The following is a 16,640-nucleotide window of genomic DNA, read 5'->3' on the forward strand; positions in this document are numbered from 1 at the left end:
TGGGCTCCTAGTCCCCAGCCAGGGATCGAACCTGTGCCCTCTACATTGCAAGGCGAAGTCTTAACCACTTCTGCTAGGGTAGTCCTGCGATGCAGGATTTTGACTAGGATGCACCTTTGGGACCCACATCTCTGCGAAGGAGGAAAGGGAGGCCTGGCAGGGCAAGAGGAGAAGACATTAATGAGTAGCAACTAGGCCCACTAGAGGGACTTCTCCGGTGACTCAGGTGGTAAAGAATCTGCCTGCGATGCAGGACACCCGAGTTTGATCCCTGGGTTGGGGCGATCCCCCCGGAGAAGGAAATGGCAACCCACTTCCGTATTCTTGCCTGGAGAATCCCATGGACAGGGGAGCCTGGTGGGCTGTAGTCATGGGATCACAGAGACTACTGGGCAACAAGCAATACTAATAGGCCCACTGCAGACCTGGCCACCCCCGCAGAGAGCTCTGGAACTAGAACAGCCTGTGAGAGTTGTCCCACTTGGGCCCCGAATGGCGGGAACTTTATTCAGTCCCTGGACAAAGGAGGCCATGACCTTGGGGGAGCTGTCTGGAGCTGAGGTCATCCCCAGAAAGGCTAACAGGTGAAAACTGCCTGCTGAGCACACTCCCAGCCCCCAGGACGAGAAGCCTCCACTGATGGGGTTCTGGGCAGCGTGTCTCCAGCACTCTGGGGGATTGTGGAGGGCTGCCCCACCCCACCCGCCTTGTGGATTCTCCCCAGCAAGCTTTGAGCTCTGACCAAGAATCAGGCAACAGAGGTCCACCCCAGTCCTGCTCTGACTGTGAGGATCAAAGAAAGTTACTAGGCCTTCCTTAAGACTCTGTCTATCTCAGATCTACTTAACAGGAGTTGTGAAAGTCAAAATAAGGTTTAAAAAGCTGGGTGTGAAAGTGTTTTGTAAGACACCTAAAAAAAGCAAATCTTCTCTAGCTTTTGAACCATCTTTTACGTATCATGTTCATTCTTCTGTACCCTTGGATCCTCAGCTGAATGATTCCTAAGCAAGTCTGGGTTTTATCATTCCCATTGACACATAAGAAAACTGAGGCCCTGGGAAGTTACAGGCCTCGCCCAGAGTGCCTACCAACCAGGACTGCAGTGGGACAAGGTGCCAGTGTGCAGAGGAGGGCTTTTTTCCACACTTGGCCTGTTGAGCTACCATTTAATCAACATCAGCTATGTGCCCTGTACTGTTCTAGGCACTATCATCTTTCCCTTCATTATTACCTGGCTCAGATGGCAAAGAATCTGCCTTGGACACCGGAGACCTGAGTTTGACCCCTGGGTTGGGAAGATCCCCTGGAGGAGGGCATGGCAACCCACTCCAGTATTTTTGCCTAGAGAATCCCATGGACAGAGGAGCCTGGTGGGCTACAGTCCACGGGGTTGCAGAGTCGGACACAACTGATCGACTAAGCACACGACAGTGCAGGTGAGGCTCTTCAAGTATTGAGCCCCAGGTCAAGCAACTGTAAGAGGATGAACCTGAATTCACAGCCAGGGCTTGGGGGAATTTCCACAGCTTGCTTCCCATGGTCCTCGCCCTGCTTGCCAGCTGGAGCCAGCCATGAGGCGGGCACTCCGCCCGGCATCAATGAGCGCCCCCTGCTGCCCAACCTCAGGAAGGGCCCCTCTGATGTCAGTAACTCTCCTCTGCCCTCCTGTGGTCAACTCAGGCACCGCACCATCCTTTCCAGCTCCACGCTGCCTCCTCTTCCCCCTAGGCCTGTCCATCAGCTCTGTCTTGCGACCCCTTGGGCAACAAGAGCCATTGGATGACTTATTGAAGAGAGGTGATGAGCATCCTGGCTTCAGCATTGGGCTCCGAAATTTAGATGCAGTAAATGGACAGACTTCATGGAGTCTTGCAAGGGGGGGACCAGGGGAAGGTGTTGGGTTGTTGCGGCCCGAGACCCAGGGCTGAGATCACTGGGTTCAAAGGCTATGCCTCTTTCTTTCCTCATCTTAACCTCCAGGATCGCTGGTTCTGGCGCCTGCGCAATAACCGGGTGCAGGAAGGCTACCCCATGCAGATTGAGCAGTTCTGGAAGGGCCTGCCCGCCCGCATAGACGCAGCCTATGAAAGGGCGGATGGAAGATTTGTCTTCTTCAAAGGTAACATGGTCTGTGCGGAGGGGTGGGACAGTTTCCTTCTCTTTTCAGGACACCCTTTCTCCACCTTTGAAGAGGCAAGACGGGGCTGGGAGGGTGGGGTGCGGGGGGTGAGGGTGGATCTCCTGCAAAGGTCTTTCTAGCCCTAACACTGACATCTAACTGGATGGACCTCTGCAGGCAGGGCAGTTAAGTCAGGGAGTGACCGCTGAGGGTTTCTATGTGCCAGAGTTGGTGGGGTGACAAGCCTCACCCACACAGGGTAGAGGATGGTGGACAACTGAAGGGCATCCATGCTCCATGGGAGGCCACCGCGTGAGCTCTGTAACAGCCTGGAGGGAGGGGGCCGCACAGGCTGGAGAAATCAGGGAATGCGGGAGGGGAGCTAGCTGTCCAGCTCACCCAGCTTGTGCTGGGTTGTTTCACTTCAGTTATCTTGACTTGGCCAGGCCTCAGAAGGATAAGATACAGCTAGCAAGAAGCGAGGGAAGCATTCCAAGGGGAAGGAAGAGCATGCCCAAAGGAGTAGTTCAAGTCCTTTGGAAAGCCCACTGAATGGCCTTGGAGTGCCGCGCGAGAGCCACACCTGGAAGGGTGGTTTAGGGGAGCGACCCGAGAGCCCTGGCTGCCCAGCCAGACTGTGGTCTCGATCCATTAGGTCAGTGCTAGCATTCACTCTCTGTGAGCAGCAGAGAGCCAGAGGGCAGGCGGCAATCGGGGCAGAGGTAAGAGGCCATTTCTGGAGTTGAGGAGGGCGATGTCTCTAAGGCTTGTGCCGGGAGGAGCAGTGAGGTCAGGAGATGGAAAAGGCCTTGCAAGAGGCTGAGTGCTGAGAGGAGGAGGAAAGAGGACCAAGGATGCCACATTTTTGGGGATGCTGCAGGGCAGAGAGGTGGTGAGGGAGGGAGCCCTCGCGGTGGAGATGAGGAACTCTGGAAGCAGACCTGGAAATTCCCAGAGGTCGGTGGGCAATCAGGGTCTTGGGCCTGGGGCCCAGGTCCACTGGGAGAGCAGCCATGGGCCACAGCCTCAGAGCTGGGTGTCACTGGTAGAAGGTGAGTACTTGTGTGTGTGTGAAGCCAGGAGAGGCTGAGGTCACCCAGAAAGGATTAAGGAGCAAGTCACATGAAACGGAAAGAGGGTGGGGCACAGAGCCGGGGCAGCGTGGGGCGAGTTGCCCAGGACCTGACACCAGATTCCGGCTTCTTGCCCTCTAAGCTCTGCCTGGGCCAAGGGGCCCCAGCCGCCCCCGCCAGGGGGATCAAGCAGGCCTAGGGCTGTTTCCCCTTGACACTGGCTTCATGAATGACTTCAGTCCCAGTAGATGATGGGCAAGTGGATCTAAGCACAATCTCCGGCATTGAATGACTGAGAAAAGCTAATCCTGGGCTCCTCTTGGCCACAGGTGACAAGTACTGGGTGTTTAAGGAGGTGACGGTGGAGCCTGGATACCCCCACAGCCTGGGGGAGCTGGGCAGCTGTCTGCCCCGAGAAGGCATTGACACGGCTCTGCGCTGGGAACCTGTGGGCAAGACCTACTTTTTCAAAGGCGAGCGGTACTGGCGCTACAGCGAGGAGCGGCGGGCCACGGACCCTGGCTACCCCAAGCCCATCACCGTGTGGAAGGGCATCCCCCAGGCTCCCCAAGGGGCCTTCATCAGCAAGGAAGGATGTACGTAAGAACCCGGCCGGGTTTGGGGGGATCTGGTTTAGTGTAGGCCTCATCAGGGCCCGCCCACTGGAGGCGTACTCTCATGATATCTAGGTTTGAAAAATATCATCTGGTGGCAAAGACAACTGCCTCATATCGACCGACATTCACAGTCACTTAATCTTCTCTTAACAGCTGCCAAGTCACAGTTTCTCATGTCCAGGTATCATTCACAACTGAGAGAGGCTTTCATAGACTGACTTCATTCCCTCCGGCAGCATTTCCCAAGCAGAGGTCCTCGGGAGTACTCTAGGAGTGCCTTGAGTTATCAGATCTGAAATGATGGATGTGGTGATCCAAAGGGCTTTTTCACAGGGCTTGAAGATAACAGAGAGAAGCCTTTTTTTTTTTTTCTAATGTATATTTTCTTAGCTTCTCCTGGTGGCAGGCTGACTCAGAGCCTCTCTCCCCACTAGACTAGAAGCTTGTCAAGAAAAAGGACTGAGGGAATGCCATGGTAGTCCAGTGGTTAGGGCTCTGAACTTCAATGCCGAGGGCCTGGGTTCAGTCCCTGGTTGGGGTACTCAGACCCCACAGGCTGTACAGCACAACCAAAAAGAAGAGGAGGAGGAGCTGGGACTTGCCAGGTGCTGAGCGCGAATCCATGAATGCCTGTTGAATTCATCTCCACTGATCTGGTCAAAAGCAGACTCTGGAGCCAACCTGGCTGGTTTCATATCCCACCTCCACTACTCAGTATGAGTTTGGGCATAGCACTTAAGTCTCTTCATCTATAAAATGGGGATAACAATGGTCCCTACTTCACAGAGCTTTGTGAGGATGATCATAAATTACGTAGAGCAGCTGGCCCGTGCCACGTACGTTTCAGCTGTTATCTTTATCATCATCTTGTTGAGGATGTTTCAGTTTTTATGGAATGACAGGCATTCATTCACTCCACAGTAATTACTGAGAGCCAGGTTGTGTGGGAGGGCTGGAGATGGAGCTTGGGATGAGATGTGCATTGCATCTCTGGCTCCCAGCCTAGAGGCAGAAAAACAAGTAAGGTGGCAACAAAGGCAGTAAGAGAAAGCACGTGAGAGAGAGCATCTGAACAGAGGGCCTTGTGATAGAGGGTTGTCAGGAAGGGCTCTCCAAGGCGAAGTCTCTGGTAAGAAAGCCAGGGGCTAATGGGGGGGTGGAGCTGCTATTTGGTGGCTCTCCCGTGTAGCTGATGCTTGATACACGTGGCCTTACTCTTTGGGGGAGCCTCAGAGACAGGTGACATCAGGAACCTTAGCCAATGAAAGTCCCAGCCAGGGTGAGGAGTCGGCCAATGGGAGAACGTGAGTTGCTCTCCTTCAGGACTGGCTCAGCCGATAAGGCTGCTGCAGGGAGCCTTGTGGTGGCTGCCAATCCCTGCTGCCTCCATGCCTTCCATCCCCTCCCCAAGCAGGGTCCCAGTGACCCTGCAATCTGTGTTGTGAAGTCATGTGTGCCAAGCTCCCAAAAAGGCAAGGTAATTACCAAGAGGTGGTGTCCACTGTCGACAAGAGAATTCTGGCTCCTTGTCCCCCTTGGCTCAGGCAGGAGCGGGCACAGCCCTGGAGCTAGCTGTGGAGGCAGCGCTGTCCAAGCCCTGAGTGGGGGCTGCATCTGACCCATGTTGGGGTGGGGGGCCTGAGGGGGTATGGACATAGTACAACAGGGCTGAGACCCCAGGCTGAGAAGGGTCCTTGTCTAGGAAACACAAAACGAACTCACCAGTTCTACCTAAAGCCCCTCAGTGGCTTCCCAGCACCTCTGAGATGACAGAGTGGGCTGGTGCGGATCTGGGTGCCTCTGCAGCTGGGCAGGTCATACTCCCTGATTAGCCACACCCTCTGCAGGGTGTGCCAGGCACTCCAGGTATTCCAACACGCTGTCCCCACCAACGCATGCGCCCACCCCCGCTTTCAGAGCTGCTCGTGGGCTCCTCTTGGGGGGGAGAGGTGGCCCCTCCTCCACACTGCCACAGCCCCTTGCCATTCCCTGCTGGCCCAGAGCAGGTGCAGGAAGTGTCGGGATGGTGATGCTGGGCCGTGTTTCTGCAGATTACACCTACTTCTATAAGGGCCGGGACTACTGGAAGTTTGACAACCAGAAGCTGAGCGTGGAGCCAGGCTACCCGCGCAACATCCTGCGGGACTGGATGGGCTGCAACCAGAAGGAGGCGGAGCGGCGCAAGGAGCGGAGGCTGCCCCAGGACGACGTGGACATCATGGTGACCATCAACGACGTGCCGGGCTCTGTCAACGCAGTGGCCGTGGTTATACCCTGCATCCTGTCCCTCTGCATCCTGGTGCTGGTCTACACCATCTTCCAGTTCAAGAACAAGGCGGGCCCTCAGCCTGTCACCTACTATAAGCAGCCAGTCCAGGAGTGGGTGTGAGCAGCCCAGAGCCCTCTTTGTCCACTCAGTCTGGCTGGCCAGGCCCTTCCTCACCAGGGTCTGGGGGGCAGCTCTGGCCACTGCCCATCGGGGCCAGCAGGGCCCTAGGCCAGGGGTCACGTAGCTGAAGTGGTGGTGCATTGGCCTGGGCTGAACATGGGGCAGGGAGTGATGGCGGCTGTGCCCCAGGGTGGGTGCCTGGCGCCCAGCTGCCAGCCTTCTGTCCTGGGTAACTGCTCCCTACTCCAGGGAACAGGCCAGGCCCCGTCAGGAGGCAGGGCCCATGCCAGGAGGAGGCCCTGTGGTCACTGCGCCCCGTGGGGTCCATGGGGCACTACGGCGCTGTACCTGGCTGGACCCAGCACCTTCTGTGGGAAGCCAGCACAGCCCTCGGCCCCATCTGGGAGATGCCACCAGTCCTGGTCCCCCTTTGCCAACACCTGCTGGTCAGATGTCCCCCCACCCCACCCCCACTGCCCTCCACGGCTACAGGACCCCTGCCGCCGACACAGTGGGCAGCAAGCCTGGGTTTCCCCTGCTGGTCACAGCAGACCCCTCAGGAAACCTGCTCCACACGTCAGGGTCTCCTCTTAGGGTCACGTGCTGCAGGCAGGGCTGTGGCCCAGCTGGGTCTGACAAGGACCCAGCTGTCACATCGTGAATATTTCAGTGTCCTGTCACTATTGTTTAAAGTCCCATTTTGCAAAGGCTGCTTGAGGCTTTAGGTGAATTAGCGGTGACTGTCTTGGCAAGGCCAGCCCTCCCCCCAGCGATAAGGACAAAGGTGCTGTTAAGGCCCCTCCAGTGCCCCAACACCCCAGGAGCTGGGCCCTGGTGATGAAGCTACAGGGTGGGAGCAGGAGCTGATCCCTCTCTGGAGGCTGATTTAAGTTTGTAGCTGTCCTCTACTCTCCCGCCTCTCTCACCATCCCCCAAGTCCCTGCCCTGCTCCAGCCTGTCACCTGTGGCCTGAGAGCTCAGCCTGATGGGTTAGGTGAGACAGAAATGACTCCAGGCCAACACTCTCATGACCCTGGGGGAAGGGGCCCAGGGCAGTCTTCTGAAATGCTCAGAGCCCGCACCCCTAGGTGCCCTGAGACCAACTCAATTTCTCAGCCCAGAAGCAGTGTTTATACCATGAGCTTGGCCCCTGCTAACCCAACTCTCTAGGCCCACCACCCTGCACTGCTCTTTGGAAAAGGGCACCCATAACTGGTAACAGCCCCCAGCCTAGGGGCCCGCCCTTCACTGTCTCTGGCAGGAATTCCTAGGGCTTGGCTTGCCTCACATCAACCCAGGAAGAGGCAGACCTGCTTGTCGCTAAGGAGTCAGAGGCAGGACCAGTGGGCTCAATGATGTCCACAGGCTCTCTGCCAAATCCATGAGGAGATGTCAGTCTTTGGGGGTGCTGGCAGGGCCTCTGAGCTTGCACAGGCCTTGCCCCCCACCCTGTGGCCTCTGAGCTTTGGGTCTGCTTAACCTGTAGCAGACAGGGCCTCTGGGAGCCATCTTGAGCAAAATCTCTTTTGTCCCAGAGACACCTATATGGGTCCACTGTGTTCCATCGTCATCGTTTTTTTTTTTTTTTTTTCCTCTCATTTTGGTCAAGGGCGGGCTCCCTGGGGTGGGTGGGGAACAACTGTGGAGATATTAGTGATTCATAGGTTTGTACAGTGTTTTATACTTTGCAAAGCACTTTATTAGCTCACCTGTCCACTCACATGTAATTCATGTAGTCCTTGGGAGGCCAAGGATAACTCTCACTGTGCCCTCAAACAAAGCACAGAGAGGCTGTTACTTGCCCAGGCCATTTAGTGGGCTTGCTGGGCATTGGGTCCCCACCTGTGGACCCCTCCAGGGTCCAAGATGAGATCAGAAGTGTCTCTTTTATCCATCTTTCCTCGGCCTCCCTTCCCCCTTCCCTGGTCCCTCTCCACTCCTCAGGTTGGTGCTCTCACTTCGCGAAAGCTCTAGGCCCCCCAGGCTCCCCACTGGCTCCTGGTACTACTGAGGTCAGCTGAGAAAGAGCAGGAGATGGAGGCAGGCAGCCCAGGCTGCAGATGTGAGGGACGCAGGGCCAGGCCCAGAGAGGGCTCAGCCTGGAGGTTTCCAGTCATGGATTCTCCTGCCTTGGGGTCATCTGTTTGTCCATCAACCCAGGACAGGGCAGACAGACAGAGGGGCAAAGCACTGGGGACCCCAGAGCCCAGCTTCCCCACAGTCTGGGGAACATCACAGCATTTCAGTGTCAGTCACATTTTAAACTGATCAGCCTTTGTATAATGTTTTTTAAATCATTTCTAAATAAAACAAAAATACAGAGTGTGTCATTTCCCTGGGCTGTCGGAACAGGGATCAGGTTCTGAGTGGCCTGAAGAAGCTTCTGGGAGACAGGATGCTTGGGGTGTCTGGGAGCTGCCCAACGCATCTCATCTGCCAGCCCCCAAAATCAGATGCCCTCTCTCTCCAAAAGGCTGGCCCTGGAGGCCCTCTGTAACTGGGTTCCCAGGGATACAACCGGATAATGCCAGGGTGGCCACCCAAGATGGCACCTCTCCCAGGAGAGGTATGGATGGGCAGGGTCACTGCGGCAAGGTCTTTTCTGAAGTCAAAACACAAGGTGCTATGACCAGGACAAAAGCAAGAGCCCAGTTCTTGGTGATAGCGAAAAATGAGGTGAGGTGAGGTCAGTAGCCTTGGGGTCTTCTTACCAAGAGTCCTGACCTGGTTCTGGAAGCCAGTGACGAGAAGGCTGCCCCAGGACCCAGACGGCCAGAGAAACTGTGGGGTGGGCAAGAACACGAAAATCTGAGCTAGTCTGGGTGCAGGCTAAGGAGCGAACAAATCCAGGGTAGCGGGAGGGGCCAGAGGAAAGACAGCGCCCCCGGGCGAGGCTGCAGAGGCGGCTTCCTTCCAGTTCCCCTCGACTCCCCGACTCTCCGAGCGCCTCCAGGGTGGGCGAAGGTGGGGAGACAAGGGCCCGACCAGGAGAAGCGAACTGGACGACAGGAGGCGGCGGGCGCTAACTGCGGAGGGCGGCGAGTCAGTACCAGGAGGTGCAGGCGATGAGGAAGCGCACGTCGTCCAGCGGCCCCCAGGGGCTGGGCTCTGGCCGGGGCCGAGCAGGGTCCTCCGGCGCCGCAGGCTGGGGTTGGGGATGCGGCTGGGGCTGCGGCGGCTCCGTGGAGCCCTGGCCACCGCTCAGCTGAGCGCCCATGTTCTGCAGGAGGACAGGCCCGTCAGGTGCGGGGCCGGCTGCACACCACCCCTGCCCCGCCCCACCCCTCTGGGGCCCGCCCCTCACCTCGCAACGCCGGAGCCGCGGGTCGGAACCGTCCCAGCGCGGGTCTGCGCTCGCCGCTCGCCAGCGAGGCACCGTCCGGAGGCACTGGCGTCCTGACGTCACGGCGCACGAACCACGCCCCCTAAGCGCCTGGGAAGGTTTCAGGGCGCAGGGGCGGGGCCCAGCATACCCGACCCCACCCACCAACAACCGGCCACGCCTGCCCCCAAGTCCCGGAGCCCCGCCCCACTCGCAACTCGGAGATCCGCCCCAACTACCCACGCCTCTTCAAGCCTGGCGCCACACGCACCGAAGAGTCTGAGGCTGTCCAGGGCACCTAGCAGCCAGGCCAACAACCTCCATCCACCACTGCGGGTCAAGGAGGACAATGCTGCCCTGTGGCCAGGTGCCCCAAAGCCCGTCAGGATCCTCATACTGGCGTACGGGAGAGCTGAAACAGACTTATTCTTTGAAGCCAAAACAATAAGGCTGAAGTCATGTGGGAAACGGTAGTATAATGGAGTGTTTCTTTCTCTTGCCCTGGGATGAAGCTAATGATGGGGGGGCATGTAAAACTAAGGGGTGTGTGCATCCTACTCCACCTTCCCCCTGGAACAATGATGAGGGGGCTGAGTACACGTTGAAATCCCCAAATAACACATTCAGAATGGCCAGAGGAAGTTGTCCTTTAATGGGGTGGCACAGACAACAGAGCTCTCAGCCAGAAGCCATAGGACCTGCCAGCCAGCATGACGTGGCACATTTCTGCAGTAACTATAGATTCAGGAGATGGGCACAGATGAAGAAAGGCTGGGCATACAGCCACGAGTCCAGGTGAGTTCTCTGCCACTGCCCTGCCAGCATTCAGGACAGACTGGGTGGAACACTGAGAGGGAGCCAAAGTCCGAGCCGGGACCAGTATGGAAGGTGACTCAGGTGAGGCTGGAGAGAGAGAAAGGAGTGTTGTCAGTAGGTGTCAGGTGCTTGAGCGTGGAGGGTGAGGGTGCCCTCCACCCTCACCCCAGGACCTCTGCTCCAGCTCTGCCCTGAAGAGCCCCTTGCAGATTCCACCACTGCCACAAGTAACAATCCAGTCCAGGACTCTCAGTGCTTAAAAAGGAACAGTAACTCCTTCTCCACTCAAGCAGGTGAACTCAAAATAACTTATTCAAATTGCTAATCATGATCAGAGCCTCACAGGTCAAGTCCAACAGACCAAATCAGACAAGGGAAGGGTGGGGGATGCTCAGAGAGGGAAGAGACACGACTAGATCACAAATCCTCTAGTGGCAAGACTGGAGCCAGAACATTCTTCCTGGAGGTGATAATCATTTGCATGATTGTAAAAGCCTGCTCACAGCTTATGGGATCTTGGTTCCCTGACCAGAGACTGAACTCAGGCCTTCAGCAGTGAAAGCAGTGAGTCCTAACCACTGGGCTTCCAGGGAACTGCCTGAAGTACACATTTCTCATCCCTTATCTGACACCGTCCTTGTGAGGTCTCATGGGCACCTCAAATTCAACAGGTTCAAAGCCAAAGGAGGCTAATGAGTTTGTCTCTGCTTTATCAATACCCTTTTTTTTTTTTAAAATAGTAACTACAATGCTGACCAGTGCTGCTGCCTGTAGGCAGTTCTGCCTGGCAGTTTCTGAAGTTTTTCCATTAAATACAACATTGGTGTAGTTTTTTTTAGTAGGTAACAATGATCAGGTTGAAGCTGAAACTCCAAAACTTTGGCCACCTGATGCGAAGAACTGACTCACTGGAAAAGACCCTGATGCTGGGAAAGCTTGAAGACAGGAGAAGAAGAGGACGACAGAGGATGAGATGGTTGGATGGCATCACCGACTCGATGGACATGAGTTTGAGCAAGCTCCAGGAGTTGATGATGGACAGGGAAGCCTGGCATGCCGCAGTCCATGGGGTCGCGAAGAGTTGGACACGACTAAGCAACTGAATTGACCTGAATTATCAGGTTACAGAAATTTCTTTCTGTTCTCAGTTGCTAAGAAGTTTCTCTGTTTTGTTCTTTAATTAAATGGTTAATTGTGAAGTACTGTTTTCTTTATGAGGGTCAATGTTCCAAAAGGGGAGGGAGGGTATATTTTACTCATCACCACATCATTATTGTCTGATACATAGTAGGTATTAAAAAATAAAAGTTGTTAAACAAATGACAAAACCACTGGTACCATTTTCCTGCTCAGACCTTTTCAACTGCTTTCCAGTGCTGAGAGCAGTTTGTCAGTGTGGTCTCCAAACTGCCCTCATCAGAATCACCCAGGAAGGATTACTGAAATAACTACACATGGCTGTGTCCTACACCAAACTGAGGCAATCAGGATTTGAAAGATGATGTCAAGAATCCACATTAAGAAGCATCCCAACACAGAACAGAGGTCAAAACACCTACTACAGTCAAAACTTCTTGACAGGGGCATTCAGTCCTCAACCCTGGGGATAAAACCTTTCCCCTTCACACCCTCCACAGTTCCCCACCCTATCTCTGTATATTCAATTACCGGGAAGCCCTGGTGGCTCAGAGGTTAAAGCATCTCCCTGCAATGCGGGTTCGATCCCTGGGGGGGGAAGATCCCCTGGGGAAGGAAATGGCAAACCCACTCCAGTATTCTCGCCTGGAGAATCCCATGAAGGGAGGAGCCTGGTAGGCTACAGTCCATGGGATTGCAAAGAGTCGGACACAACTGAGCTCTTCACTTTCACTTTCACTTATTCCCTAAAGCCCAGGCTGATTGATTTGTCTTTCCTAAAACCTTCCTGGACTCCAGTTAAGTGTCTCATAGGAGCCTCCAGAGCCACAAAAGGCAGGGGAGGGGGTACTAAACATCCAGCACCTGATGCCTTCCAAAGGAGGAGATTCTAGAGCCTAACACTCCAAAATCTCCAGAGTTAGGGCTCAAGAACCCACTTTTGATGACGGTGATTCTGATGCATTCACCACATCTACCCCCAAGTCCCTTAGGCACCAAAGCAGCCTTCCCTTCTTCCCTCAATAAAAAGATCTTTCCTGTCTCAGGCTACTGGCTGGATACAGCAACACACAGGCATATTAAAAACTATAAAAGAAGGTAGTAAGTGTACTCGCTCAGTCGTGTCCGACTCTTTGTGACCCCACGGACTGTCGCCCATCAGGCTCCTCTGTCCATGGCATTCTCCAGGCAAGAATACTGGAGTAAGTTGCCATTTCCTTCTCCAGGGGATCTTCCCAACCCAGGGATCGAACCTGGGTCTTCTGCTTATCCTCTGAGCCACCAGGGAAGCCCTTAAAAGAAGGTGGTCAGCAATAAAGCAAGACAGCCTAGAGAAGGGATACACTGATGTATCCTCAAAGATGGGAATGGGCAGATACTCAGGCAATGCTTGTGGACTGTACCCTGTGCCTACTCAGCACTATGTGGATGTAGCCTCACAGAGGAGAACCTACCAGTATAAACAGTGTGGCTCCCATTATAGCCGGCATCTCCCTCCTGTCCCCTCAACAGAAGAAAGGCCCAGATACCTGTCAATGAGGGAATCCCGCATGCTGGTAGCAATGGTGCTAGGCTGGGCTTCATTCAGCTTGAAGACACTCTCCACCACTGACAGCTCTGTGCTGGTGGTGTCCAGGCCACAGAAGGCACACCAGTCATTCACCACCATCCCAGCAGCGATCACCTCACTGCCTCGGTTCACAGTGCCTGCCTGCCAAAGGATGGTTCAGTGAGGATCATGGTACCAACAGCCCAAGTCATGAGGACTCTCCCCAATCCCTGGTCTCTGACCCACAGTCTCAACCCCAAACTGCAACCAGATTCCCAAATACTGGGCAAAGGGATCTGCTCCAGCAGAAAACAGAGGTCAGAGAACATGACTGCTTACCACAAGGGGGACCTGAAGGAGAGAAGACAGCTCATCCTGGTCCTCAATTGAAGTCTTGGGATGTACCAGCCCTCCCTGGTTGCTGAAGACACAGTAGCTTCCTACCAGCACCTGGTCAGCCACTGTCTGTCTGAAGACTTCCACCTTTAGCACATCAGCCAGGATTTCTTCTGTTTCCTGTTAGCCAAAGGTACTGTGCTCAGCACAGAACAAGCAGATCAAAGTACCCAGGGCCTCCACACCCAGACCCACCCAGGGCGTGACTCCCTAAGCTCATTCCTCTGCTATGCAGCTGCATATGGAAGCTTCACCCAGAAAAAGGAGGGAATACAGTTTGGAGCAGAGTCAAGGCCAGCTACAAAGCCATGCATGCCCTGAAGAGCCAGAGGCTGGTCTCCACATCACCTTCTTTCCCTCTAACCCACAGGCAAGAGTTCAACTGTCAATCTTCTCTCCAGCCCTGGCTGCAAGACTGAATGAGTCAATCTCCCTGATTAATACAGGGTGGATTAATACACTCCCTAGCTTCTTTTCCCTAGCTGGTCACATCACGAAAGGCCTCTATTCACTCTTCCAAGCAGTGCCTGAACTGCAGGAGCCCAGGTGTAAATAGAAGCCACATGAGATACCCCAAATTCCTGCCTGATAGGCAAGAACAGTGGCTAACCACCGACTAGGCTGATATCCTGTGACTCTCGGGCTAAACTGGGCTGCCTCACCCTGTCCAGGTCTGGGTGGACTAAGGCCACGTAGTCGTTGCAGGTGGTGACATTGCCCAGGGCTGAGAGCCGTTCCTCCACCCGCCGGATCTGCACGCTGTCTGGGAGGCAGTTGCGAATGTGCTGTAGCTCCTGGTCAGTGGTGTTGTTGGGCACCAGGAGACCATGCCTGTTCCCTGGAGAGACCCAAATTAGGGCAGGTTGTGCAAGGATGAACTGTAAATTCACAAGACCTGCTGAGCACTGGGGCCTAAAGATACAACCCAGTCCAGGTAGCTTCCCCAGGAAAGCTTTAGATCCAGACCCCAGTCCTCCAAACCACTGAGCCAAGCACCCATGCAACCAGGAGTCCCACTGGGCAGGCCAGAGATGGCCTAGGAGTCTGTCCCAAACATCCTGCCCAATTCACCATCATCCACCAGGGATGACCAGGACCAAAAGGAAGGGCTCTTGGGCATTAGTTGTATATTTTGCTACTTAAAAACAGAGGTAACACTTCATATCTACCAGATGGCTAAATTCTTAAAAAGAACATCAACACCAACGGTTGGCAAAGATATATGGAGCAACCAATAGGAGTGTAAATTGGGCAACAACTTCAGATACTTATGTGACATCATCTATTACACTGGATACCCAGCCATTCCTCTCCCAGATATTATATATCCAACAGAAATACATACATTTGTTCACTAAGAAACATAGCAACACTACTCATAATAGACCAAACTGAAAACTACCCCAAATACCCACTGTCAAAAGGATGAATGAATATACTGTGGTACATTTACACAATACTGAGTACACAGCAACATGAATGAACTATAATTATATTGTGACAACAACGTCTAAACCTCTGCCTAACTCTGCAAGGACACAACTATGAACTTCTAAACTATGAGTTTCTCCCATCCTTTAAAAAAAAGAAAACAAAACAAACCACCAATGATCAGGCTAAGTTCTCTCTTATTATATAAGAACTAGCTTCAAGTCAAAAGATCACCAAGTCCAGAGATAAGAGTGTTCTTCTGCCTGAATAAGAAACACTCAAGAGTCCAAAATCATCAGGCTTACAATAAAAAATAAAGGGAAAACTCCTATCGGAGCAGAACTACAAATAAGGGGTGGCAGTAAAGGAAAACGGAGGCAGTTCAAAGGATGGACCAATGACCAGAGTCAACAGTGCTGATGGATATAGGGGTACCTGGTAAATAGAACTTAAGCTTTAAATAAGTAACTGCACAGGATGCCCCAGAATCTTAGCTTGTCATTTTTTAGAGGTAGAAATGGACCCTCAGAAAGAGGAAGCAATCTACCAGAGTCAGTGGCCAGGGAGGGAGAGATGACAATCCAATTTTGCCTCACGCTAGGTGTGGAACCGGAGGAGTCACCTGGGTTCTTTGATTTTCAGGTTCCTCATCAGTCAAATTAGGCCAGTAATTCCTACCTCCCAGGGTCTTCAGTGAAGGACTGAAACAAGTGTAAAAGTGAAAGCCCTTGACGTTTTGATTACAATGATCCAGAAACCTTTGCCAGAGGTTGTCCCTGATCTGTTGACACTTAGACCGGGTCCGGCACAGAATTGAGAGATTCTGTAGTCGCTGGAAATGATGGATGAAAGCCTAGAAATCCCTGGGTCCTCCGGGTCCCTTCTAGGGGGAAGATTAAAGGTGCTGGGAGGCTCCACTCCCTCCCTCGGCGACTTTCAGCCGGCTTACCCACACACATGCGCCCGATGATGCGGCAGCCGGCGATGGACGCGTGCACTACGGGGATGGTACCAGCAAGTTCGCCCTCGAACACACTGTGGGGACACGGACTCAATGATCACGGGGCTAAGGGGCCCGAACCCTCCTCACTCTGTCGGAGCCCGACTCCAAGGACCTCTACCCGCCACCCACCCACACATTGCCCGCGGGCCCGGGGTTCCCATGGCACCTGTAGAAGTTCTCCGACCCTCCGATGGCCACCAGGCAGTAGGAGTTGGTAAGTTTGGCAAAGCAGCCGATCTCGCAGTTGTTCTCGAACGACGCACGGACCGCCATGAGGCCTAGGGGTTGTGGGACTGGAGTTCAGGGCCTGTGGATCCTCTCCCGGGACCGTGTGCCTCGGCCTCGACGCCGGGTCCGGGTCATCGTCCCCCGGCCTCCATGCGTCAGCCCCACTGCAACCCCGCCCCACTCGGCCCTCAGCCCTCAGGTCCCGCCCACCGCTCCCATCCAGACTCTCTGGTCCCGAATCCTCCGGCCCCCACCCCTCACGACTCCGGGCGCCCCGAGCTGACCCTTCCGGTGTCCAGCGACAACCGCTCACCAGGTAAACGCAACCTCCACACGCGGCAACAGCCCTCCTCTCCCCTCTGTAGGTTTCCGTTTCCGCCTCCACCCTAGGGGATTTCCGACAGAGCGTGGCGCACGCCTCCACGCATGCGGCCACTCTAGCTCCCAACCCCTGCGCGGACTCTATGGTTGCAAGTGATTCGGTCCAGACCCCCTCCTGGCCCCGCCTCCAGCAAGCTTCTCATTCATTCTTTTATTCATTCATTCAATCGGGATCTTTG

General features: G+C 54.5%; 3 protein-coding genes across 7 annotated transcripts in view; 1 reads left to right on the plus strand and 2 right to left on the minus strand.

Annotated features, from left to right (window-relative positions):
- The window catches only part of MMP24 (matrix metallopeptidase 24), a 53,741-nt gene extending 45,218 nt beyond the window's left edge, over positions 1–8,523 (plus strand). The window contains exons 8-10 of the mRNA XM_027977120.2: positions 1,981–2,119; positions 3,522–3,788; positions 5,861–8,523. Of these exons, the coding sequence (XP_027832921.2) occupies positions 1,981–2,119; positions 3,522–3,788; positions 5,861–6,198 (744 nt within the window). The 3' untranslated portion in view covers positions 6,199–8,523. The remainder of the gene's footprint in view (positions 1–1,980; positions 2,120–3,521; positions 3,789–5,860) is intronic.
- Positions 8,469–9,575, minus strand: MMP24OS (MMP24 opposite strand). The gene is made up of 2 exons (XM_027977122.3): positions 9,503–9,575; positions 8,469–9,418 (listed from the first exon to the last, which is right to left on the minus strand). Exon 2 carries the CDS (start codon positions 9,413–9,415, stop codon positions 9,242–9,244), a length of 174 nt encoding a protein of 57 aa, XP_027832923.1. The 5' UTR covers positions 9,416–9,418; positions 9,503–9,575; the 3' UTR covers positions 8,469–9,241.
- Positions 9,576–10,151: 576 nt separating this feature from the next.
- EIF6 (eukaryotic translation initiation factor 6) lies at positions 10,152–16,460 on the minus strand. 5 transcript variants are annotated; one of them, XM_012188071.4, is made up of 7 exons: positions 16,394–16,460; positions 16,019–16,130; positions 15,799–15,884; positions 14,081–14,256; positions 13,362–13,538; positions 13,003–13,184; positions 10,152–10,423 (listed from the first exon to the last, which is right to left on the minus strand). In XM_012188071.4, exons 2-7 carry the CDS (start codon positions 16,123–16,125, stop codon positions 10,414–10,416), a joined length of 738 nt encoding a protein of 245 aa, XP_012043461.1. In that variant the 5' UTR covers positions 16,126–16,130; positions 16,394–16,460; the 3' UTR covers positions 10,152–10,413. The 5 variants fall into 5 exon arrangements, with proteins under 5 accessions (XP_012043461.1, XP_012043462.1, XP_060252810.1 ...); XM_012188072.4 differs by having other exon boundaries at positions 16,365–16,460; XM_060396827.1 differs by having other exon boundaries at positions 10,152–13,184.
- Between the last annotated feature and the right edge of the window lie 180 nt (positions 16,461–16,640).

This window comes from Ovis aries, chromosome 13 (genome assembly GCF_016772045.2).
Source record: "Ovis aries strain OAR_USU_Benz2616 breed Rambouillet chromosome 13, ARS-UI_Ramb_v3.0, whole genome shotgun sequence".
Taxonomy (NCBI): Eukaryota; Metazoa; Chordata; class Mammalia; order Artiodactyla; family Bovidae; genus Ovis; species Ovis aries.